Source organism: Cebidichthys violaceus, unplaced genomic scaffold, assembly GCF_023349555.1.
Source record: "Cebidichthys violaceus isolate CVI_PGR_0920_01 unplaced genomic scaffold, fCebVio1.0.p SCAF_20, whole genome shotgun sequence".
Classification (NCBI taxonomy): domain Eukaryota; kingdom Metazoa; phylum Chordata; class Actinopteri; order Perciformes; family Stichaeidae; genus Cebidichthys; species Cebidichthys violaceus.
The window spans coordinates 10820421-10848124 of NW_027176373.1; the positions used below are offsets into that span (position 1 = coordinate 10820421).

Consider the following 27704-nt stretch of genomic DNA (forward strand, 5'->3'; position numbering starts at 1 on the left):
GAATGCAGTCGCTGATGGGTCCTTCCTGGCTCATTTCAGTTTTGGCCTTTTATTGAAAAGTAATACAGAAGTACAGTATCTCAGTCAGATACATGTTCAGTTGCGAATTACTTTTTTAATGAGCTTGAGCTCTGAGTGTAGCTCTGAGTCTTGGTCAGCTTAGTGCATTTGAAGTTTGGGATTTTGCCCCATTATCCGTTCCAGATTTGCTCCAGTTTGGTGAAGATGGATGGGAAGTGATCAGCTACAGTATCTCTTGAGTCATGCCAGGTCTTCAGTGAACATCTTATCAGTGCTTTAAGATGAGTTATTTGAGGATTTTCTCATTCCTGCTCATGCTTTTGTCACAGCCTGTTTAGATTATTTTGATGCACTTTCTATTTGCGTAGCACCGTCACCCTTAAATTCCTCTTCAGTTTGTTTGAAATTCTGCCGTCAGCCTCCAAGCAAAGTGTCCTTATGAATACTTTCTTCCCATTAAAGCCTCTTAACGCTGTCTCTCTGCACATTTAAATTGATTTTAAAATCCGGTTAATTATCTATAAGTGCTTCCATGGCAGAGCTCCCATTTGTTTTCTCCTAAATAGTATGTATGTGTGTAGATTCACAGTTTGAATTTAAGCTTCAACACTTAAGAATGCAGCAAAGTGAAATGTGGGTTCAATACTTTATGAAGGCATATACACATAATGTACTGTATTAAGTGCACACAGCTTGGTATATTATTACTGCAGTAAATCTGCGAGGTGGCATGTACACACTTCCTTCATTAGGCCCATAAACAGTGATAGTGTGTGTCCAGTGTTAGCATGTGCTCATTAGCACTTATTGTGAACATGATAAACATTATATCTGCTAAACATCAGCTTGTTAGAATCCACATTTAGCTTCGCAGCCTCATAAGCTGTCACAATTTATTTTTCTTTTTTTCCCCCAGGAGTGTAGTCACACAGAGAAACTCTTCGGTATGCAGTGATTAATGATATAAGTCACTAATTTGTCTCTTTCTTACTATAATTGCACATTTAACACATACAATCCTTGCGAAAGTTGGGTCTTCTAAACCAACAGAAAATGGAAAAGAAATGAAAACGACCTCAAAGGAAAAAGTTTTGTAAACTTGTGTTAGAAGATCTTGTAACCACTTAATATAAAGTGATGTCTACTTCTATCACAAGAGAGCTGAGCTCTAGAGAACTGAAAAAAGGAGAAGAGACAGACAGTACAATAATTCATACATTAATTATATTCACAGTATCCATCTTCCAGGAGGTTCTGTAGTTATCGCTTGAAGGACAAACACAGATACATCGTCTGCTGTGGACACACTGTAATGGATCGATTACCCCGAGCTGCCAGCTAAAACCGGAGTCATGGTAGGACACATCTGTACCGTGCTCCAGAGAAATATTGTATGTTGGTTTCCTTCTGCCCGCAGCAGCCTCTGTACTCAACACTGTAACACTGGTGTCACTGGTTCTGTCACATTATCACTCTATCAGGTTTGTCTGCTTGCACTTTCTAAAAGATATTTCAGGGCTCCACACTAACTTAAACACTGGCTGCACTAATGTGCCTAACTTTTTCATTTAGGGGCAGCAGCACATTATTTAGGTGCAACCCAAGTTTTTTCACTGCACCACTTGGCGCTACAATAATACTTTTTTTGTGTATTATGTGACTAAATGATAGTAAACAGGAATACAGGTGCAGATAAATGTTAAGGAGTCAGATGAGGCCATCTCTGCTGAAGATGTTGGACCTTGTCCACTTTATGACCCCTCCCCCCCAAAAAAAAATAGTAGATGAAGAAATAATAATAATAAAATAATAATAATAAGCCTGGCGTGATGGCTTTGATGCTTGAGATATTACCATGTGAATATAGTCAAGGCTGGGTTTAAGTGCAATCAACATATTTCCATATTTGCATTGATATAAAAGTAGCTATTATATGCTTAGCAGCTGTATGGTGGAGAGAGTGTGTGATGGTGGATAAACTCAGAGCAAACAACGGTTGAATATGGAAGTAGAGAAGAAATTAACAGTAAAGTTGTCTTGTGTTATTAAATGTACAGTGTCTTTTTGCCCTCCTATCCACTTGAAAGGGATCAAGCGCCTCTGGTCAGGATTAAGCATGTTACTGTGGACAGGGGAGACAGGTGGGGGAGCCTTTACCTCTGATGATGATGATTCTGGACTGGGCCTTTTAGGCTGGGGACAAGTGTAACGGGCATTGCAGCATATTTCTTGATTAAAAAAAACAAACAATCAATAGTTAATTTCATTTTGAATTACCGGTATGTTTTAAGGTTGTGATGTTGCTCTAGCAGGAGTAGGCCTACAGGGCGCGGTTTCACAAACAGAAACACACGCAGGGACAGACCTGCTGAATGTCAGGCGCCCCAGTGCGACCAATGCTAATGATTAGTCGCACTCTGGAGCCCTATTTGTTCTATTTGTTTCCGCTCATAAACACATTTATTTTGCGCTGAAACTTAAACCTATATATATATATATATATATATATATATATATATATATATATATATATATATATATATATATATATATATATATGTATATATATGTATATATACATATATATATGTGTATATATATATATATGTACCTATATATATATATATATATATATATATATATATAGGTTTAAGTTTATATATATATATATTTTTTTATATATATATATATATATATATATATACACATACATATATAACGGTATCAGAACTGCCTATAATGATTAGAAGGAAAACGCATCATTAAATAAGGTTTTGAATGGTGAAGATCAAACGGACAATCTCCAAGAGAAGAGCGATAAAATGATGATGTGCTGTAAGATGTGAGATGTTGTGAGGCCCGGCGCAATCACTGTAACTGAAACTCTATGTTGAGCCATAAATATGAGCAATTTACAGGAAGCCTGAAACATGAAAGGTTTTATCATGCATTTTTATAGCACTCAGCCTGCTTTTTTTATCTCCTGACCTTTCTGGGGAGCTTAAGCCTTGTTGCAGCCTGGCCCCTGACCTTGGGAACCATAACACAAAGTACGATATCATTATTTCATCTCAGGAATTTTACGGGGCATTACTTTATTGTTAAGTTACACGTAAAACCTCTCTTGGGAGCCACTTTGCAGGCATGTGGCATACTGTCCATGGTTTTGGTTTGGGCTCTGGCTCATGTATTATTATTCCTAGTTAATCCACTGCACACTATTTCCTCAGGTCATCTCTCTTTGTATAATATTAGGGGGCGAAGGAAAACTGTGATCGCAAAGGATGCTGCAGTCTGATCTGCTGAGCATCCAGTAGATCAACACGTAGATCACACTTTATTAGATTGTATTTGCTCCCTCTTGATCCTTGACCAAGAATAAATAATGTCTCTACTTACACAGTTCACTGTTTGGTATTGAAGACATTGTTTACAACTGGAGCTCTCATCTTTAATTATCCAATGCCAACCCTCATTTATGTTATCTGCCCCGGGAAAATGAGGCCGCGCATGCATCAAAGCACTTCTGCTGTGCACTTTTCAATTCTCCCGGCAGGCTTTGGCCCTAATGTCGTCTTAAATGTGAAATGCAGAGCTGCGCATGTTGCTGCAAAGATCCACATCCAATTTCACAGGTTCCAGCTCTGAGTAATGACACTAAAGCAGGGACTTTTGCTAAACAAACAGGGGGAGTTCCAATCCCTAAAGCGCTAATTAGATGAATTAATAAACTAATAAGCTATGTAAAAAATACACACCTACCTTGCTAAATGCTTCAGAAATTATGAAATGGATGCAGACACCTGAGCCTGATAGGTTTTCATTTTTATATTGCCATCTGTTTGAGGAGTGTTCACACTGACTTTTAAAGAATAATTACAACTGAGATAAAATCAGTTGCCTTTTTGATAACTTAATTACTGTGGATGTCTGATGTGTCTGATTGTAACTTTGTGCTCTCTGTTAGCAGTGCTACGTGTTACACTGTCTGTATTTAGGCCATTCTGCTCCCTGAGGCCTACAACTGGTGTGCATAATTCTGTGGGTTATAACAAGCCATCGCTATATATAAAACAAGGTTAAGTTCACAGACTTTGATAGATTGACAAGTGATTGAACATGTTTGTTCTGTGATATCTGTGGTTGGTGTCACAGTGGACACATTATTCTACTTTAAATCCAACCTAAGATTCGCTTATAACAGTGCAGGGGTTTGTGGTTCATCATCACATTGCTCACATGGTTAGCCTCTTGGACCAGTGCCAGAACAACACCATGCTATTTATTGCACCCACCATATGGTCGACACCTCATAAATGCCATTTTTACTTAAACTCCATATGAAGTTCTGGAACGACCTGCTGACATTTACACTCAGTTGAATCCTGCTAAAGAGGCTGTGTATCAGACAGAGAGTGAGAGACTCCCTGAGCAGATCTCATTTGCCATGGTGGGAAGTGGGAAGCATGCCCAAGGTGAGCCGGGGAGGCAGTGTGATGGTAACCTGAATGCTCTCCTCAAGACTTATCTAGCACTTATTGAAATGCTGTATCTTCAAACCAACTCATTAAGGAAGGTATAATAAAAAAATGGCAAATACATAATCTTCATTCTGAGCACGTATAGTGATTGATTTACTGCAACAAAGTTTCTCCCTTTAGGTTACTTTCCCTGCCGAGAAATGTGCTTGTGTCAGAGTGTGACACATGTTAATGATCGGCGGGTATTGTTATTTTTGTTTTGGTTGAAGGTAAGTTGGGGCCTGTGTCCACATTGCGTTTTTTTCTTTTCTTCTTTCAATTGTTTCCAATGATGAGCGAGTGTATGCTGCAGCCGCACCATTTTTTTGTGCAGCCTTCTGAGCACTTCAAGCTGAAAAATACTGCTGATGTTATTGAAGACAATTGAGGAGAAGCTTGTTTTGGCCGTGTCTGTCTATCATGAGCTTTATATGTCATAAGACACTATCATAACAAAGACCAAAAGACCATTTGTGGGAGACGGATGGGCCGGGCAGACAACAACAGAGTGTTTGTGAGCGTGTGCTTTCTTTCCCGTACACGTCTCCGACAGATCACTCGTCCTTGCTCTGCTGTTACAGCTGTCAGATTTAGCGGTGACAAGCTCATTTAAACAAAGTGTGAAGCAAGCATTCTCCGGTTGGTGCTGATGGTGAAAAAAAACAAACAAATAGAAAGTAGACCAAATAGGTAATAACAAGCAAAAGGGGTGATGCAAGTCTATCATACGACAGTGGTTAGAGTGGTGTTATGTTGCCACGATATTGTTGTCTAGAAACATAACAAAAGGTTCTCATGGCACTTTTTTGATGGAACGCTGGGATGATGAGCTCCCCAGCTCTGCCAGAAAAAGACTCTATGTGCACACAGGCCCTGAGTCTCACTTTTTTGGGGGGAGCTGGGGCGACTACTCCCGTCGTCCTAATTTTTAGTATTCCTTTTGTTAATAGCTTTAACTTTGACTTGTGCCACGGTTGATCAAAGTTTTTCCATATGTAGAGGACAACAGTCCTGTCTCTGTTTCAGGGTTTTATGAGAAGTTCCACTAAGATATTTAGGTTTATTGTTGGGTATTTAGCAGGTTGTACCAATCTAACGCTGTTTCTTTAGACATATTGTAGTAAGGTTGTTTTTTTTTATTTTTTTATTTTTCAAAGTCAAAAGAAGGGTTCAAAGAAACTCTTTTTATTTATTTTGAAACAAGGTTTAGCCCCTCTCACCACACCGATCATTTTCGTATAATCCTTATCTGGTTCAACAGCATGGGGAACTGTTCAGTCTGCTACAGAGCAGACTGAAACAAATTGGATCATTCTTCAAGTGTGTGGGGGGGGATCGTATCCACAACCGACATACAAACAGTGTTGTATGTCTGCGAAAAGGTCATACCATCCAGACATTGTTTTCACTCATGAAATTTATCTTAATTATAGCGCAGTTGTTACTACTCGCTGTGTCCTGTGAAAGATGAGTTGTATGCCAAGCATTAAATCACATCCAGATCAATAAGCACATACTCTGTATTCGTTCTGCTGTGCTGGTTTTTCAGCAGCCTAAATAGGAAGCTGTAATGATTTCTACCACTCCAGCACACATATATTGTGTGTGTATATATATATATATATATATATATATATATATATATATATATATATATATAATACACACTTACACTCTTGTTCCAACAAATCTCGCTTTGTGAGCATAATTGATATTGTATTGCTCAGTTAATCTAATGGGATGTAAGAGTCGTCCACAGTGAGTAAACAATACTGAAGGGAGTAAAGTGATTTAACTTTAATGTCTTGAACTAGATAAACGATTAAAGAGAATGAACTGCAGGCAGAAGAGTGGTTGTCCTCAAGAAAATGGAGTTCAATAACTGTTTTTAAATCATGTACAGTACTGCAGTGTGGTGTACAGAAAGTGCTTTAAATTACACATTACAGTATAATAAAAAGCACTATGAAATGTCAAAAACTGAAAATCAGCTGTAAAGTCACTATAGCGGTGTGGTTTGGTAAAATCCTACATGCAGTCTTTAGCACAGGCTGCTGACATTACCATCTGTATTGATTTAGACAGAAGTAAACAGAACTGCAGCCTTCTAAATGAGAAGCAGTAAAAAAAAAAAAGAGCCAAACCAGGCAGACCTGCTTTAGTAGCATGTTTGAGATTAGCTGCCGGTTCGCTGACATCGTTAAGTTTTAAGACTACAGATTGCCTGGCAATCAACTCGTTAGGTGATAGAGATGACTGCGTCTGATGTTTGTGATTTCCAATTACGCTCCTGCAAGTCATGACTGCAATGGCGGAACACAACTTCCTTGTCGTGTGCAGGGTTTAATAATTGGACGGATCATGTTAAACTACAAACAGATTAAGTCTCTACTCTCTGAAAACATCCGCCTGCCCATGATCCCGCCCTTGTAGACTCTCTGCTGTCTCTCAGATTCAGCCAATTTTTAAAGACAAACAACTAATCGTATGATAATTAATGATATATTCAGGCATCTCATCATGTTTTGTATTTCGTGAGTCAGGGTCATGCTGGCTAAAGGAATACTTCCTTCAGACTGACAACAATACCACACAGTGCCTGAATGTATGTCAATAGGCAGACAGTGAAAATCTAGATGTACTGCACTGATCTTTTACCACAGAAAGTTGCCTCTGTTTCCAGTTTGTCAGTGGAAGAAATGGACCTACTCCTATATCTCAATGATGAAGTAAGTCGTAGATTATGTGGTGCATGTATAGCTGAGAAAAACTGTTTATGCCACTTGTTGTTGTTGTTGATTTACCACTGAGAAACATGCCACTACATCATAATGGTTCTCGGAGTGGTGTAACAAAAGTAAGTCAATTAAGATTCTAATATATAGCATTAGTCAGGACACTTGGCAACCATAGTTTAAACAGGGATACATCAGTTCATTAGCTCCCACTCTCTGCACTCAAACACCTGCAGGGGACGGCCTAAGATTGTGCTGCTGGTGTGCAGGACTACTGCTGCAAGAGTGCGGCTACACATCTGATCACAACAGGGAGGGAGACGAGATGTATTTGAGAAGGAAAAAAAGGATAGAGACCTACAGGGCCAGTGTACACACACATTGGATACAAACACACACACACACACACACACACACACACACACACACACACACACACACACACACACACACACACACACACACACACACACACACACACACACACACACAAGTCAGCAGTGTACTATTGGTCCATACTAAGAGGATGCTGGTGTGTGCTGCTCTGCCTTTGCACCACACACATACACACACACACAAACACCAAAACCCAGCAAAGGCTGCACTGCCTCACACACCAACTCTGCAGTGACGTGAGGAGGAAGACGGGAGGCTGCTCTTATTATAATTCAACGTCAGACCAAGTTTGATAAACGTCCCCACCCCCCTTCCATCCCTCCCTTCCTCCCTCTTCTCGTTCTCTCTCTCTCTCTCTCTCTCTCTCTCTCTCTCTCTCTCTCTCTCTCTCTCTCTCTCTCTCTCCTTCTCTCTCGCGCTCTCTCTGGCCCTTTTCAGTGGTCCTCATCCACAGTAAGGAGATACGCTTTTCTCTCCTCCGCCACCTCCATCTTTGAGATAAAACACTGGATTTAGGTTTCCAGCAGCTGCAGAAGAGGTAGAGGGCTGGCGCTGCAGTTGCGCTGGCACACATTCAGCGTGGGTGCACACAGTGAGTGAGAGAGAGAGAGAGAGAAAGAGAGAGAGAGAGAGAGAGAGAGACCGAGACCCGCCGCAATCTTGTGGATTTCTTTGCGTACAAGCCCGTGTACATGGTTCTCCCCGCTCTCCCTCTGTCACATCCAGACCAGGAGTTGATTTCACTTCCCGGAGAAAAATGTGGCATCGCACAACAGCGACAGTCCTTGTTTTATTGTGTCTTTGGGGGGACTCGCTGGGAGGGTTTCCAAACCAAATCAACATCGGTAAGTTCGATGGGATACTCTGACTACACATATACATGTCTTTGTTCACATGGTCTAAATAGGACACGTCTCTTCAAGTCGCACTGATTGGGTTATTTGCATAATTCATCACCAAGTTCACTTTTCATCTGTGCGTCTTTGGAGGCAGTTTGGTAAAAATAAATAAAAAAATAGAGTTGATCCAAATAGTGCAAACGTTTCAGTATCTGCAGTGCTTTATTTAGTGAGTGACAGGCTAACACATTAATTTGCTTACTTTAGAATAACTGGTCAATTATTTGTATAATATTAACGCATTGCCACTGCCCTCACTCTAAGTAATATCCTGACCACGGGAGTAAAAAACAAAAGTGCATTCTTCATGTATGTTGGGATTGATTAGAGCGCTGTTATATGTGACATTTTCTTTCCTGTAGGCGGGCTGTTCATGCGCTCTACGGTGCAGGAGCACAGCGCCTTCAGGTTTGCTGTCCAGCTGTATAACACCAACCAGAATGCGACGGAGAAACCCTTCCACCTCAACTACAATGTTGACAACCTGGAGTCCTCCAACAGCTTCTCTGTCACACACGCCTGTGAGTAGTTACACACTGTTGAAACAGGTCGATAAGCAATTTCTCTGCATAAGAACAGCAGGAACACCTCCTGATTTCACTGTTTATGGTAAAAAAAACAAAAAAACATGATGCTATTATTCGTTTTAAAAGTGTACCCAGAAGTAATTATGCACTCTAACACTCAAACACACGATATGTGAAATATGTGACTTAAGTGTCTCATTGGCCAATAGGAAAATGACACAAATGTTTATGAGCTGAAATTGGTGTTTGAATAAAATGGATTGGGCTTAAAAAAAGAAAGAAAAACAGACACCTGCCAAGGGTCTGAGCTAATACAAAAACTCCTCTGTCATGCCATCCAAAACTCACCTGCTGGATGAGCATGATGGGGCCTGTAATTGGCCAAACACAGTGATTTTGTAAACTGAGTAATTCAGTAATTCCAGAGACACTGATGAGCAGCATTTAGATGACTGTACTTGGAAGTGGGGAAAACAAACATTGCTATTCTGGTTGCTGTAGTATCTGGCTGTGACAACCATTTAGGCGATGGTTGCCAGTTATAAAGTGTATTGGGGCGGCGGTGGCTACTGGTTAAGTTGGTTGTATCATGCAAATTGTTGCATTATATCTAGTCTTTCTCCATAAACGTTCCTGTCTCTCCGCTGTAAAATGTAAACATATAATTGTCATTTGTTACCACTCAATACAATGCAGGATAGCAGCCATTTTTAGGCCGTTACCCATTTGTCCACGTGTTTGGGTCCATCAGGCTATTTGTTTTGCAATCCCTTTGACTGTGATTTAAAATATCACATATGGTTATACCAGCAGCACAGTGATGTGAATTCTTCTTTCTACACCGTTGATGTATAAATAGCCTCCTATATCAACTGTAACATGCTATAATCTATGTAGTCATCTCTACAAACATGATGGATTTGATAGGAAGGGCTGCGGAGTGTGAGATGGCTTCATAATTGGTCTACCAGTCAATCCTCTGCCATGTGGGGCACCAAGCTCCGCCTGGAGAATTAATTTGTTATCCTTCTTCCCACCAACTGCACTTCACACTTCACGCTAAAGGATCAGCTCTCCAAACCCTGTCAGCTGCCGTAGAGACGGCTGTGTAACCTAATGAAGTGAGAAAAAGGCCTAAAAAGAGAAGAAAATTTAACACAATTGCACCATGTACATCTAGGGCTTGGCTGTGATACAAATGCAGAATGCTGTTGAGGTGATGTAGTTGTTGGTGGGAGAAGCAGGGAGATAGCAGTAGCCACAGGGAGAAGTTTCAGAGAGATGAAGGTTTACACACTCACACCTTGATGCGGTTCGACCACAGCCTTGCACTGCCGGCTGCTGAGTGATTGCATACGGGCGGCTGTGGGTTCGGCGCTTAGCTCAAGGGCACTTCAGCAGTTGTTACTGAGGAAGAGATGAATATTACACGCTTGGCTTGTCAAGATCAGGTGCAAAGCATAAACCTGTTTTTCATTTAAAGGAGTCCAAAAGCAAGCTATTATATAAAATCACTCATCCAGAAGAAATATTTCTTGTGACAGTGTGAATGAGCTGTTTTCCCTCCAGTCATATTTAACCCATGGTTAAAGAAGACAAACTCATCTTTAACCGCAGGTTAAAGATGAGTTTGTCTTTGCTCCTCTGTATTTAAACTAGAGGATAATGCTTTTAATATTGTCTTATCTTCTGCTATTAGTATACAAGGTATTGAATGGAACTAAAAATATGTTTTCCTGCACCACGTGGTGCCCTGTACAGTTAACCTGGGGAAAAAAGAGGCCTGTTTAATTAATATAGCAATTAATGTATATTTTTGGTTCAGGCACTTATTAAAGATTCAGGTCATAGCCAGGATTCTTTTTGAGTAAACCTGAATCCATTGTTTACCAAAGAAGCTTAAAGTTTTTTTTTGTAAAGGATAAGAATAAAAACAAGATAATCGGTAGAATTCATTTTGGCAAGATAAGCTGATGCAAGCTAAGCTAGATGCTTCCCAGTTGAGAAAGACCAGCGAGCAGCTCATTATGTAGACCAGCTGGGCCAGCTTGTGACTAAGACATTGCTTGAAAAATGCACCAAACTCCATTATTCTTATTTTAGTCTGAATTGCATAATGCCCTGCTTGCCTGGCAGGTGTTGATGTAGCAAATTAATGTGATGATTATGATTTGACACATTTCTATTCTGGCAAGAATGACAGGTTAGTCATTGCTGTGCTTTCCCACAGCTCACATTGTTAAATTTTTTTTTTATTAATAGATTTTTAGATGAGCAAGTGTTAAAAGGGGACTGTCTACAAAACTTCAAATTTTGTATATTGTGTAGATAATAGGAATTACTTTTTGCTCAGAGCTCCTTTGTTGCGTTTCTTGTGCGGCCCCGGAATGAAATAAAGCAGGACAACACCGCTGTCCTCCAGCTGGGTCAGTATGTAATGATTGTTACAAATCCCTGATGGCAAATGACTGTGTTATTGGCAGTGTGGATCAATAGGTGGAAGGCTATAGTCCAGCAGCACTGTGTGTGTGTGTGTGTGTGTGTGTGTGTGTGTGTGTGTGTGTGTGTGTGTGTGCGCGCGCGCGTGCGTGTGTGTGTGCGTGTGTGTGCGTGGCTCCAGTTTGTTCTCCAGTATTGAAAAATCAATTCTCACCAAGCTTTCATTTTCTCTATCTCTCTACTAATTTATGGCTGTTCTCCAACTTCCCCGGGCCAGAGTCACTGAATCTCCAGTTTGATGCCTGCATAAAAACAAACAAACCTGTCAACAGCCAATAATACTTTGCAGCAAACTATTTCATTGCCACTTGATTGAGTTGATGCAGACAAAGAGAACTTCACTGTGCCGTTGTGTTTATTATCTCACCAATTTGTGTCTGGCTGGAGGGAAGCTGCAGGATGTATTGATGTGACACCTTGCCCCAGGCCAGGACGGATTGTGTGCATAACTGCAGAAATGGGAAGGTTATATCCATTAAGACCGAGGTCAGGGCAGGAAGAGACGGCCGGCTGGACAGTGAGGGAGAGGTGAAACCAAGTGCGTGTGGGATTATAGTTTTTTGGATATGCTGACAGAGCAGACAGCGGAAACAGATCATCTCACATTTTTTCCCCCCAAAGCATTTATTTAATGTATAATCAAGTATCTATTTTTATTACACTGATTAACTGTCCACAAATGTAAAATGCTTGTGAATAAATCAAAATGTCTCAAGCTTTAATTTCTGTGCACATATTTAGTTACAGTAGATGTTGCCATGTAAGATCTACGCGATATAAAAAAACACTACTTAAAAAGCCAAATCATGCCTTTTTAAAGACCTTTCCTCCTTCAATTCTCTGCAGCAGCATGAATCTGTTCAGACCAGCATTCTTCCAGAGATGAACTTTTAATTCGATAAAATGTCAATGTGACAGTGTGTTTCTCATTAGAGCGTTTGTTATAGCCACCTATCCTCCCTCTGCTGTGACTCAACCAGTGTGATGATGCTCAGACAGAGGCTAATGTTAGAGCACTTCACTGTGTAGGCAACGGACAGTCCTACTAATGCAGCATAGACCAGTTTATGCAGCCAGATCTCCTCCTCCTCCTCCTCCTCCTCCTCCTCCTCCTCTTCTTCTACTTCTTCTTCTTTTGCATTATTAAGACTATGGTGAATACATTGACTCATAAGATGTGTCCAAATAAGGACATTTTAGTTTTTTTGCAGTGCTTGTATGCAAATTTGGCATGTGAAAAAGTATGCTTACCACACTGATGGTATGAGCTAAAACCATCCCATTATTCCTTGCCTTGTTGTTGGCATAGAAACGGCGCAGGCAGGGGATAGAGGAGCAGCAACACACATCGGCAAACTTTGAATGTGTAGTATAAACTACTCCAAGATTAGATGTGTTTTTAGTAACAAAGAAAAGGAAAGAATCGTGTTTGTTTGGTGTGAAAGTCACATTGTTTAAAGTTGGCTGTGGATGCTGGATTGTGAGCTCTAATACTGTAGAATTCAATATGTTATTTAAAGGAATAGGATAGAAAAGATATGTTGTGAATTATGCATATTTGCTTTCTTGCCAAGAGTGAGATGAGAAGATTGATACCAGTTTCAAATGCTAAATGTGAAGCTGCAGCCAGCATTAAGACTGAAAACAGAGAAAAACAGCTCCAAAGGTAACAAAATCCACCTGCCAGCACCTCACTAATTAAAATGTTGTGTTTTATTTCTGTAATTCGTATAGAAACCAGAATGCTGAAATGAAACGATGTGATATTACAGGGGGATTATGTGCCGGACTATTATTTTGGCTGGGCGCAATAACTGGTGTCTTATTGTCTCTGTGAGGTTGCCAGGCAACCAGCGAAAACATAACATGTTAATAAGCTTGAGAGTTGCTGGTCGGCGTTACCTTAGCTCAGCTAGCTGTTTCACCGTTTCTTTGTGGTAAACTGAGCATATTTGCTGTACAAACACAAGAGCGGTATCGATCTTTTTCTCTCCGATCTCTCAGAAATAAATGCAAATGCTAAATGTACATCACAAAATGTCTTAACTGTTTCTTTAATTATTTATGAACGCAACAACTCGCACACAGCCATCATTTCAGAAGCTGTGAGGTTTCTGGAAGAAACAAAAATGCTCTTCAGAGGATATTTTCACCAGTTATAATATCTAAAAGTAAATGTCAATTTGGCAATGCGTCACACATTTTTTGCTGTAGTTACTGTAGTAAAACAAACGAGCGGGAATGTAACTAAACAATACATAACAACGTTGGATCCATCATAACTCTGAGAACTCATTCAAACCGACAAATCATGAATGATGCATGAGCACCTAAATGCAATGATCAAAACTTGTTCGGCATGAGAAACGTATTCACCACCTCCGCTTAGATATTTGGACAACCGGACATCATGTCCTTTTCTCTCACGATGCACTGATAAAAATATATCTGACTTACTGCCACTGCAGCCAGAGTCCTGTCAGTTTGGATGAGCTGCCCCAAGTTGACAAGTGCACATCCTCAGATTTGTCATGGCGTTCTCATTGGGGAGCATAATAACAACATAAAACCTTTCAGAACGTCTTTACAGTAATTGTATCTCACTAAAGCGTCATTTCACTTGCAGGCAATGCCGTTTACTAACCGATACTGTGACTGACATGAAAACATGCTTTGACCCTTAGTTTAATAAGAGCTTTTAGGGTGTATTTCTGTGGGGCAACACAACACTCATGGGTCATCATGCAGCATGAATACATTAGCTTTCTTTGAACAAGGGAGTACTAATGTTAAAGAAATGGCCACAGCTACAACAGTGGCTTTTAAATATCAGTTGCCTAAAAACATCAGTCAGTCAAGTGCAAAAAGCTAAATGTATTTTTGCCGCACAGGCTCACAGCACAAGCAATCGAGGGAAATATTCGTACTTCTTGTTTTCCCTCAAATGGTTATGAAGCTGTAAAATGGCGGAATAGTACTGAATAGGTTCGGGGGCAAGCCACTGGAGATGTGTAGTTAGTCTTTCATCCTGTGCATCAGAATGTGCGTACATGTCAGCGCTGTAACAGAGCGACGGTGATCACTACTGACAAGCTACAGTGATGCTGCAGCAGTTTGTTGCAGTCTTACACAACGTCCTTCAGGGAGGCTGCCTCTGAAAGCTCTGCTGTTATCCACTAAATGTTACCTGAGATTATCCAAGGACAACAAGCCGTGAACTACACAGAATAACGCGAAAGACAACCAAAGATGCCGTTGGGGTATCGAATAATTTAGAGGGGCCGCTTTCAAAGATTTGGAAAAGTTGGATGAGCCTCAGCTGTTGAATGTTAAGGAGTAAAATTCCGTTGAGTGCTTTAATGTTTTAAATTTACAGGAAACAATTCAAACCAGTTTATTATTCGTACTTGATACTATTTTCTCTTCACAGTGAGACATTTGTGTCACGGTATTTTAAAAGACTGAGCACCAGAGTAGGTGATTAGAGTTAATGAATTCTGAAAAGATTAAGAGTTGTGTGTTTTATAATTCATTTGAATCCATAAAATGAATTAATTTCATGGACTAGAAGGAAGAATTTTGATGTCGTAATGAGTAATTTGAAACTACTTTGCATACAGAGTCATAACATTTTCCACTTTCTCCCTTTTTTTTATGTGTTTTTGACATGAATCCACATTTCATTGTCCTCTGCAGTATTACAGAACTACAACCTTTTCAAATTGAGTTTGTTGTATTCCTCTGTTTCTTGTAATAGTGGTCCTTGGATGATGCTTTTGCAGTACAGTATATGCAAAACATGTGTAGGTGGAGTGTTAGAAGCGCTTTTACTGCGGTGCAGTGAAATATTAAAGTGTATTCTTCCGTACAAGACTCCAATAGCCACGGGCCATCTCTGTGTATCGCTGCTGTAGATTTCCTCCAGTCATGTTCTTTTAGCATGTGGGTTGAATCCAGTTGTATTCCTCAGATTAGGGCTAATCCAACAGTGTTGCCCCGATCTTTGTTTATAATGAATATCTGCAGGGGGTAACCTGCTGGAAGAAAATGTGTGCTTTCACAAAGCTGTAATCTGTAAAGAAGAGGGAACTCCAGCCAACATGCAACCACACTGCCTCGGGAGAAACACCTACTCAAGCTTCAGTCCCTATATGCCCTCTGCTTTCTCCGTGGTTGGTCAGCTGGCATGAATTGCACAACAATGCAGACTGTAATGCGGATACAAATATGAAACGCTTAAATGTCATAACACAGAGATCATTTAAACCTGATTTTCATCTCAAAACAAACATTTACTTTAACGGTGAAATTGAACTAGCACGTCTTAACAAGACTTTGAGTAGAATGAGTGCAGCTTGTTAAACTCAAACTAGATGAGACGCTGTGAAGAGTCACTGCTCAAAAGCTCATGTGCCATTTCAGAAACATGCTTCATGCATTTTGTGTTCGTTTTCATCAGCCATGTTAGTGGCTCAACGTCAGTCTGTCAGTCGGTCCACCACTTTTTATTCCAGACTGAAATATCTATTGGAAGAATTTCCATGACATTTTGTCCAGACATTTCTAGTGCCAAGAGGATGAATCTTAATGAAGTTTGGTGATCCTCTGACATTTTCTCTAGTGCCAGCTGCAGTTTTGTGGTTTTGAGTGAGATATCTCAACAACTAGTGGATGGATTTGCCAAGTAATTTGATTGCAAAACTAATGATATATCCATCGGCCTCAGCTGTACTTTATGTTAAGCGCTATTTAGCAAATGATAGCCTGCAAACATGCTAAGCTAAGATGGTCAACATGGATAACACAAAGCCCAGTTTCAATGTTTATTTTCATGTTTACGTAGCACAATTAATGCAATCTATTCAATCCATATGAAAAATCCATCTCACAGTGAATTTTATTAGAGTCCATTGTGTGTTATACTCTTTGTCAGTAGCCGTGTTTTCATTCAATTGTCAAGCAAAATGTATGCTATCTTTTGAAATGTTGTAAAAAAGAAATGTGAATTAGGCGCATCTCCATCAACTGGTTTGGAGCGAATAAATTTGACTCCAGCATTGTTTGGTCAGAAGTTGGCACTATAGGTTGTGATCCGCCGGTAAACAGAGTAGAAGAGGAAGTAGAGCTCGCTAACAGGCGCCAACCTCTGTGTCTGAGTGAAGTGAAGCCAATGCGGAAGAATTGCTTTCTTTCTAATAGCCAACAGGGAGCGACTCTTTTGGTTGCAAGTCTATAAGATAATAACTCTATTTCTCACTTGATTTATTACCTCAGTGAACATTGTGAACATGTATTTATGATCTCAATCGCTAGTTTTAAGCCTTTGTCAATTCAGCATGATGTTCGTTTAGTTAGTTATTGTGTAATTTAGAATACAATAGATCATAAAGCAGGGTATGCGTTAGGGCGGGGCTACCTTGTGATACCAAGGCGTTGTCCAGCCTGGGAGTTGTCTGTGTTTTTGTCTTACAACATTAACCCTAAGCTTTTTTTTAGCTAATTAAATTAAATTTAAATATGTATGTTTTCAATCTTATCCTTTTGTTTAACATGCAGCCACTCATGCTAATTCAAAACCTCGGCTGCTGTATTCTTGCAATCAGTACTGATGAAAATTTAATTAAGGACTTTTCACCTTTTCATGTCTTTCTGCTGAGACATTGCCCATAAATAGAATGCACTTTATTTTTTTCTATGCCTGTGCACAACGATTGCATTGGAAAGTTACCCTTAAGGCATTCATTGGATAGAAACATAAAATATACTTATGGTTATAAAGTATTTAGGTTTTCCTGCATTATGAGCTGTAAAAACAAATGCTGTTGGTTTGCCTCTCACCGTCCAAAGACTCTACACGAATCTGCAGAATATAACATAATTCCTATGTATGAATCCAATACCATACACCCACAATACCAAAAGGGGGTGATTATATAAGTTTATCCAACATCTTCAATGTTTCATTACATGCAGCCCAGTGCATGCTGGGAGGGCTTAGCCCCTCTATGCCTCTGTTAAAGCAGAAACTGAATTACTGAGGGTGAAAATTGGTTCTTCGTAGACTTTATGACCTCTGGTGGTAACATGACTACAGCTGTTTGGAAACACCTCTATACCGCTATAATGTGTTGTTGCTCAGGTGTCAGGCACCGACACAGTCCTGAGATATTCCCACAGCATCCCTGTACACCCTATTCAGCTGACACACTAAACAGTGGCTGGCAGAATGCAAAGAAGGCTTTTCCAGGCATGTTACCTGGAATAACAAGGAGGGGGGATCTTGGTTGTGTGTTTTGACCTTGCAAACTATCATTCAGAAGATAGCAAAGCATAGCTGCCCAGCTCATTTCGACAAGAAAACACTGAATCTGCTGAGTATCTGTCTGTCAGCACATTTCCAAGATTTGTTTGCATCCTCTGTCCAGCCTAGTAATGGTGTTTCATTAGGAGATCCCATTTAAACCATAAGTGGAAAAAGATCTTGATTACTTTGAAGTTAATAGAATAAGTAGTCTAGTGAACTGGCTTAAGTTAGAGACAATCTGTGTGGCATGATGGGAAAATGGATCACGCTGATTGACAGTTCAGATTTCTTTCCACAGTTTTAAATCATGCAGAGGTTACAGAACCCTTACATTAAACATCAGGGGAAACCTGATGTAAGAACCAGTGTGACGTGACATAAATTATCACGGTGAATTTGGCATTGTGATTAATTTAAAGTAGGAAGTTAATAATCAGCTGAGATTGAAAAGTCTACACAGATCCAAATGAAGATAGGTATTTTTTGGCATTAAAAATAGATTTTTGTCCCGCTTCCACATACGTAAGGGATAATTTATAGCTAAAAGGGTTTACAAACCTACTGGCTTGTAGGCTTGTGAGCTTCATCCTGTCCAAACATTTGGCCTCTTTGGTGTTGTTCACATTCATTCAGTGTCTTTAAGTAACTATTCAGCACAAGACATCATAAGATCGGTTAGTTGACCAATTTGGTCCAGACTGAAATATCTCAACAACTACCCGATTGCCATGAAATAAACAGTAATAGTTGCCAAATGATGAATTCTAATGATTTTGATAATCCACTGACTTCTCCTCTAGCTCCATCATGAGATTGACATTGTGGCTTCAAGTGAAATGTCTCAACAAATTTAGCCGTTAGAATTTACGTCTCGCTTTGGATTGAATTTAATAACACCATAGTGAATATATGTATTTTGAGTTTCTAGTTTCTCTGTGACCTCCTTTATATGTTGGTAACTTTGGGATCGCAGCTGCATCTCTGTGCCATGTCCTCTGTCTTCTTCTCTTACTGATCATGTGACCCTGGGACAAGGCAGGTATTCCCATATGGCTGAGACCAACATGGCCTCCTTTCCCTCGTGGAAACAAACTGAAGTCTTGCTGCTCTCATCTCCTCTAGTATCACTGCAGGCACTGCCCTGAGACAACAATCGTCACAAAAAGTAGAGTCGTTGTCCTCACTTTGTCCAAGTGCAGTATCCAATTCCCTCAAACCTCAAGGCTCTCACCAGTGACTCAGTCCAAGAGAACTCACCTCCTCATCTCAGTGTGAGTCCTCCTCTATCATTTTCCTCATTCTCACTTTCTTGTGTGCATAAAGTTTAATATTCTCACTGTGTGCGGTGTTCCCTTTTTCAGGCGAGGACAGCAGCTCGCCTCTATTTCCCCTCAGCGATAGAGCTTTAAGAATTCACTTTGTAGACTCGGCTCTGCTGTGCACATAAACCACAGGTTCATCCCTACATCAGCAAGTTTTATGATAGACTCAAAAAAAGATCCTGCGGCTGTCAGCGGGAGAGACCCTCAAAGCTGCAAAGCCCCGAGTTTCAGGAAGACGTGAGATAGAGTTGGTGCTGCTGGAGCTGCTGCATCAACCTGTTAAAGTTGGACGAGGTGGCGAGAGCTGAAGAGAAGCAGAGAAATGGATGAGGGTGAACAGGAGAAAGCAACAGTAATGAAAAGGCGGATGTGGGTGTTAGGGGATGGAGGAAATAAGATGGAAGTAGACTGAAAGAGAGGTGTTTTTTTTCCAGGTGAATATTAATCATGCATATAAAGTGTGTTTGTATTCTGAACAGAAATGCACAGAGCCCGCAGTGCCAAAAAATAGCTCAACGTTCCCTCTGTAATAAAGTAGATGATGCGTATCTTCATTGCGGACCATGATCGGGGGAATTCACCACAGTTGACTGGTGTTTACTGCTCCATGAGCTCAGATATATGATTTCATTGGTTCTTTAGCAGAACAGGCTGTCTTTTTCACAAAACGCTATTGTTCCCATTTTGAGAATTGAGTTGAATGATATTGAGTCAGGTAAAAAGTGTTAATTGTATTGCTGCTCTCTATTCTTTTTTTTTTTTTTTTTTTTTTTAGCATTGCCTGAATATTTGAAAAATCTGTGTTAAATAATGTTATCTGCGGAAAGAGCCACTGTGAAGCACGATGAATCCAAAACTAAATAGAAGAGAACTCACTCTGACACTCTGACATTTTTCTGTTATGAAGGGAGAGGCTTATTTAAGTGTTTGTGAAAGGCCCATCGAGTCCTTGAAATTAAGCTGAACAATTGGTCGTCAGATATAAAACAATGGTGCAGCCGTCCCTGGAAGATAATTTTCATAGATTACAGCATTATCTTTTACCAGTAACACCAAACAGGTGCAGGCTTTATTTCTGTGAATGCATAAAAATTAAAAAATGACCGAGGGAAAGACTGAACCAAACTATCAAGTATGTGTGTGTGTGTGTCTGAACCCCAACTTAACACAAGGAGAAATCACAGAACTGTAAAATTGATTTATTTGTGCTTGCAGACATAAATGTTTGGTCAGATTTCACCAATTCTCTCTCGAGTTCAACCTAGACAATGTATTTCCTTTCCCAAAAAGAAGACTCATTTAAAAAAAAGGTCATAAAAGGTTGTTTAAAGACTTCTCTGGCAAGTGATGTTACTTGAGGCAGCGTCGGTTTGGGCTGAAGACTACAAGTTGGAAAATGAAAGACAGAGTTAGAAAGAAGTGATCCTACCAGACCTCAGTAGTCCACTCCTCATCTCTGTCTAACACACAAATCTCAGACCAAACTGTCAGTGATCGAGTTGCATTGTGGGTAATGTGAGTTGCTCCCATATGCTGCGTCTACGGTGTGAAGGTAGATACTGAATTGTAAGTCGCTTTGGATAAAAGCGTCTGCTAAATGACCGTAATGTAATGTAATGTAAATGTACAGGGTTTTGACAAAAATGGTAATTAGAAAGGCGATGGACGCTGTGACCTCACAAAACTTAAGAATTTATATGCTAATTATGACAATTTTATACAAATGTCGTATTGGATAAAATGAGGGATGTAATATGCGACTTGACTGGTTTGCGGAGGCATACTAACACAAGGCGGTAATTCCATTTTTTTAGTCTGACAATGTTCAAGGAGTGTAATGCTAAATGAGTGGAATACTCTTTTAGAATGTGTTTTGTACCTTTACTATAAGTGAAATTCATACAGTATGTTACAGGGTGGACTTGGATTGGAGATACTTAGCAGCGTCAGTGAACCGTGTTGGAATCTGCTTTCAACAGAGGGTCAGAAATATGAGAGCAGCACTCCTGGTTTGAAATGTTCGAACATTTCCTTCAGTTAATGGTCATATCCTTGATTGAGTCCTGTTTAGTGTTACTATGTATACATATACTGTATTACATACAAATAGAAAAAAAGGTCAACGCCTTGTAAGACCAAGTGTCTGATGCACTGATTGTTGATGGCCGGAGCTCATTTCAAAAGGCCCGCAGATGGCGGCAGATAGGGCTTGTTATAAATCTTTTATACTGCAGCACAGCCCGGCGCTTGCACATTTGCATGCTCATGTTTCATGGTATTTGTCCATTAAAGAGCTGTGGCCAATGCACTGATTTCCCCATTATTTCTAGTTGATTACCCAAGCAGTTGCATTTAGACCAAGGAGAAGTGAAGGGCACTGGGCAGCAGAGCATGGCCATGGGGAGCGGACATCCCACATGGCACCCAATTATTCAGATCGCCGCTGCGTCACTAAAAAGATTAATGCCATCATGAACACCTCAAGCTTGTATTAAAGTTTTGACCCTTACATTGGCCATTAGGGGACTCAGCTTTTTTAACTTTCAATATGTTATGACATTTTGACCTTAACTTTGTTTGAAAGGCCAGTGTCTGTTGGCATCCCTCCTGACTAAAAGAATAGATGATCAGCAATGACTCTGTATTGACTTTGTGCTGGTCCCTGTCCTGAGCCTGCTCTTTGTCTCCGTCACCAGTCTGCTCCCAGTTCTCCCGAGGAGTCTACGCCATCCTCGGCTTCTACGACAGGAAGTCCATGAACACATTGACCTCCTTCTGCGGGGCGCTGCACACCTCCTTCATTACTCCCAGCTTCCCTATTGATGCTGACGTGCAGTTTGTCATCCAGATGAGGCCCGGTTTGCGAGGAGCTGTTCTCAGTCTGCTGGACCATTACAAGTGGGAGAAGTTTGTCTACCTTTACGACACTGACAGAGGTAAGAGCGGCTGTCTTGGAAAGTAATACGCACACACACACAGCTATGGAAACACCACAGGCTTTGAGTTGGAGGCAGAGGAGTAGTGCAGAACATCTCGTTGCTAGAGAAAGTAGAAAAAGTAATTAGCACGCCAAGCCCTGCCCATGCAGAGGTGTTATTATACAGTGTATGTGATCAGTCTTTAATATGTAAATCCCTCATCCCCAATCTTCATCCTAAATGGTCTGATACATTTTAATCTATGCCGGTAATGATCCTAAATTACCTCTCTCTGTGACTGAATCCTGCTGCAGTCAATAGCTCCTCGTTTAGGAGGAATGAGTCATTCACAGGTGCCGCTGATCCGCCGCCATAGTACAACTCCAGCCGCCTGAGCCTCTAATCCTCTCTGATTATCATTTAGCTCTAATTGGATTATATAAAGACAGAACACAACATACTGTAACTTCTGCATCTGCTTAATGGCCTCCTGCTCCACTCATGTAGGCCAACTATTTACAGACTTGGGTCTTTGTGGTCCTCTTGAGGGTCAGCATCTGGAGAGGCTGAGTTAAGAAGCAGCACAACACTTTGTCTGTGTAGATTGGACCGAAAGCTGACCATACACTGTTTTGGGCAGAAAAGATATGTGTGATGTGCTTCCATTTGTGTGTTGTTTTTTTTAAGACTGATGTTAGTTGTATTTAAGATCACTCAATAAATGTAGAGATTTTCTAGGTGCCGTCTCTGCTGATAAATGTGCCAAACGGTTCAGAACTGTACATTCCAAGTATTTTTAAACCGACATGGTGCATTTCTAGAACAAGTACACTCCTTATTCACTTTCCCCGCCTCACTTTATATACCTCCAGTTCAGGTGGGTGTCTAACCTAAGTCATGAAACTCTTTCTCGCAGAGCCATTTTCTGCAATTTCTGCAAAAAAAATGTTGGCCATTTTTTTTTTTTAATATAAATATAAATATGTCTTAGACAAAGTAAGAGCTTCTTGAAAGTCTTTTAAACAAACAAAGACAAGAGCACCACTTTCTTAATTGTGATGTATATGTTTAGAGCCATGTTTGACCTCATTAACGAAAGAGGTTGTTAGTGCTCTCAATGTGGAAGGGGACCTCGGTTTCATTGGCTGGCTGATATGTCTCGGTGTTTTGGTGGTTTGATGGTGATTGTAGAAGCTGATAATTGGCTGGCTGGCGTGGTTGAGATAAAATGATTAAGCTGTTTATAGCCTCTCTTGGGCACAATCACCCTTCTCAGAAGTGCTCCCTGATGTGGCCCTTAGGGCTCGTAACTTTTTTTTGGCCTCTCTCACCTGCTGTGTCGAGGCTGACGGGCCACCATCTGTAATACTCTGCCCATTTCCACAGTGTGACTGTGACGTAGTGTAAACACTGTAGTTTAGGATGGATTCCCAAATGCTGCACAGCTTGTGTTTGCTGAGAGGCTAGTTAGCCATCCCATTTTGGCTGCCAGTCCCAGCCTGCTCCTCCCCGTCAAGGCCTTGGAGCAATATAGCCAACGCTCATCCAAATATCAGTTTAATCTTTATTATAGGAGGAGGGCTCTATTTAAGGCCGGAGAGGAAGAGAGTTTTCAAGAGACACTTGTGTGAATGACTGTTGATAGTTTGTGGAACAGTATGACAGTAAAAGGCTGTCGAGGCGTTTTACAATGCTACGTGTAATGCCTGTCCCATAGCAAGACACTAATCAGAGCCTTTTATTCAGAACAAAAGCAAAGGCATCTTTAAGTCGGTTTGAAATTGGACAAATCATTAAAATGATGCAGTCGATCCCCTGCTGTCTATATTGGGGAAGTGGACTCTGTCTTCCCTTTCATCACTCACCATAAGAGGGATTTTTTGTTTTATATAGCCCGAAGGCATAACTACCATCAAAAATGTATTCGTATGATAGGATTTTGACTGTAATAGAAAATAAAATGCCCAGAGATGCCACTTAATGTAGCCATGCATAAACCGTCTCATATTACTGTAATTTTTTATGTGTATCTCAAATTGGAAATTGCATTGCCATCAAATAGGTTGAGCTTCACTTTCATGTTGGAGATGCCATCCTCTGACAGCAGTATTGTACTGATGTAAACTACCTTAACTGACATATTCGTAGTGGTGATCAAAGAACGAGTAGAGTTTCTTTCTCTCAGCCACTTCATAAAGATTGGGAGTCTGTTTCTGTTTCATGCAGCCCATGTCTCATTAGAAGAATTCATTGTTTGACAAATTTAAGTCATACTAAAGGGGAACCTGAAGAAACAACGCAGATCCAAGAAAGCACAACAAAGACTTTACGCCTTCACACTCATGGGTCATTGAAGACGTGTTTATCTGCCGCAGTGCATCATCACCTATTTATCCTGGATGTACAGGCTATGAAACGCCCTCATTAAACAGACTAATGGCTGCTGGCAGAACAGACCTCTTGAACCGAGGAACATCTGGGCATTACCAGCTGGCCACTCAAAGTAGGACCACACCAGGTTTTTTCTTATTTACATAGTTTACTACAAATTGCATATACTGCTTAAATACTTTACAAGGGGTACCACAGTATACCATTCATGCCAGTTATTAAAACATTAAAGTGCAATAATGCTTGTCAAAATGATGCCAATTTACAAAATAATCCTAATAATGAACCAATCCTAGTTGATTAAAAGCAGCTACAGAACTAGAATGACCAAAACATGCTGTGTATAGAATTGTGTTTTGGCTACAGTTCTTTTAATGATTTCTACAGGCTGGCTCTAAGATAACAAAGATTGTACTGATGTCAAGAGAAAAAGAGTCTCGCTGCCGTTGAGAAACATACAATCTGAAAAACATTTCCACAGAAAGAATCAACAGACAGAATAACTTCTTCTAATGTGTGTCTTGGGGGGTGATTTTGAGAACTGCCGTTTCATGAAGACAATATTTAGAGAAGTACAGTATGTTCCCCATTTGATAATGGGAGACTGTTGTATTGCATTACAGTTTGCATCTCCGTCCTAGTCCTCTCCTCTATGATGACCTCTATGTATTCTGATTAACACAGCAATGTGGATGTTGTTGCAGTCCTAAAGTCTGATAATTACAGTATTACATTCGTGGCTAATGTTTACTAACTTTAGATGGAAATGTTTTAGCATTTGCAATTATCCCATGAAGCTACATAGTCGATCTTTAATCTATAACACAGGGATGCATCATATTGCATGAGCTTATCATATGTTTTGTGTGTGAAATCTTAATTTGTTAGGGACCTTTATCTGTTAGATAAATGTAGACCATTAAAGAGTATAATATTTTCATCTTAAATTTAATGGAGTAGAATTCTTAAGTAGCATGAAATGGACAAACTCAAATAAAGTCCAAGTACCTCAAAATTGTATTTAAGCACTGTACTTTAGTAAATGTCCTCCAGATTCATGAACTCTACATAATGCAAACTAGATCTAAATTTATTTTTGTTGCAATTAAAATGAAGGACTACAATCTAACAACCTTAACTGCAGCTTTTTTCTGCATCCTCCTGCCCTTCTGAAAAATGGGGATGGTGGAGAATTTGCATTCGGTGTGTAATCACGCTGCCCTGCTGCTGAATGTCTGGTTGGTTTCGTCTCCGCAAGGAAACGTCTGATTAATTGCACACTGCTAAAGAGCTGCACTCAGCAGTCAGGCGCACAGGCTCATTAACAGAGAGTGGGAGAGAGAGAGAGAGAGAGAGAGAGAGAGAGAGAGAGAGAGAGAGACCATATGGCACAAAGCAGCTGTTTACACTCTGTGAACACCTTACTCCACCTTCACTTCGAGATGGACATATATCAATAGGCCTTGACCCCCTCGTCTGTGGGTAAATACTGTTTTCCTCCCAGGCCCTAATATTGAGATACATCAATCAATCTCCTTGGCTTCGAGAGAGCTGTTATCCTCCCTGTTCAAGGACTCTCTTATGCCTCATAGAGAACATAGAAAGAACAAAGGCAAGTGCAACTGGATTACACATGTAACAGAATAACTAACTAGTGTCTGAAAGGTACTTTTTTGTAAGATGTGTTTCAAAGGATTCTGAAAAACATACTGTAGAGATGCAGATGAGAAAGCACAAGGCTGACACTTTAAAAAACATAAGATTATCCAAGGTTAGACAGAACTGTGTCAAATTTAATAAACTTTCCAAAGAGAACAGTGCCTTTTCTTTTGTTTTTTTAAGGAGAGCATGTTTATTTGGCTCCATGTTTTTGAGAATGCTCTCTGGCTCGGTGTTGAATGAATTTAAGATAATCTGTGGGAATCAGATTGCCTTAAATTTACATCTGGGAATGGAGTGTGTTTGGATAAGCAGTTTTAGATGCTGTGTGAGTGTGTGCGCGGTGATGTCACTCATGGAAACTTCAAAGAGCTGTGTGCATTCAGTGAGAAGATACAGCTGATGCGGTAGCTGTAGTGTTTCTGCATGAACCAAACCTCTTCTGTTATCAAGCGCTCACTCTGCCAGATGCCCAAAATGGCACCAATTGATCCATGCTCATCCACGCATGCAGAGGCAGTGCAGCTTGAAAACAACATCAAACAACATGTAAGCTGTAGACTTTCTGCTCCACACTGCAGTGTCAAGCCCATTGTATCTAAACATTTGTGTATATGAATTATGAATACAGAATATCAAACGTTTTCCAGCCCAGGGATCGAGAATTTATAAAATATGATGCTTGTATTTCCTGGCTTTGGATAATTTGTAAGTTACAGACTCCAGAGATGGAAATGGCTCCGTCACTTGTTGTGGACATTTTTGCTTTCAAACATTAAGACACATTTCCTCCATTGAACAGATTGGCCGACAGGCTTTCATTGCAGAGATGGGAACACACTACTGTAGCTGCAGCAACCTTCAGAAAGACGTTACATAACTTTAAACAGTAGCATCACTTTTTAAATCTGTATTCTTTGCTTGAAAAGGGGAGTTGCAACACTTGGCCTCATTACAGATAGTCTGTACTCTGGGCAGCTCTACGTGACCAGCTGATTATACATGAACAAAGTCAATACTGCACCAGTCTAGGATGCATTCATGGCTAAACTGGCAAAAGTGGACAGAAAATGTACATGTGGATCATTGCTATGAGTCCTTTCACACAACTTCCTGGTCTAGTTTGCTTAAAGTAAGCTTTCTATACCTTCAGTTCTGTGAGCTGTTTGTCTTCTATTTGTCTAACATCCTTCATGTATTCTTCCACTCATACAGTATTTTTGTATATGGTTGACGTATTAAACAGCAAACTTGAATAAATAGGTGGAGAAACATAACAAATGCAGATGCTTCCATGCAGGGGTGAGAATACACTGACTACACAGTTTGAGTATAAAAATGTGAATTGTGTGCTGTTGCCTTTGAAACAGCTCTCTCTACCGCCATCATCAAAACATCCATCAGGGAATATCTTTTGGCAGAATGGTGCTCATCCCTTCAGTATAGACTAGATCCAAAGACAGCAGTTTGTGGTGGCCCAACATTTTACTAATAGTGTCTGGGTGATATGGAT

The 27704-nt window shown here is 40.3% G+C and overlaps 1 protein-coding gene across 1 annotated transcript in view; it reads left to right on the forward strand.

Annotated features, from left to right (window-relative positions):
• Positions 1-8109: 8109 nt before the first annotated feature.
• The window catches only part of gria3a (glutamate receptor, ionotropic, AMPA 3a), a 65243-nt gene continuing 45648 nt past the window's right edge, over positions 8110-27704 (forward strand). The window contains 4 exon segments of the mRNA XM_068716312.1: positions 8110-8407; positions 8410-8517; positions 8934-9092; positions 21920-22159. Coding sequence (XP_068572413.1) covers positions 8365-8407; positions 8410-8517; positions 8934-9092; positions 21920-22159 — 550 coding nt within the window. The 5' untranslated portion in view covers positions 8110-8364.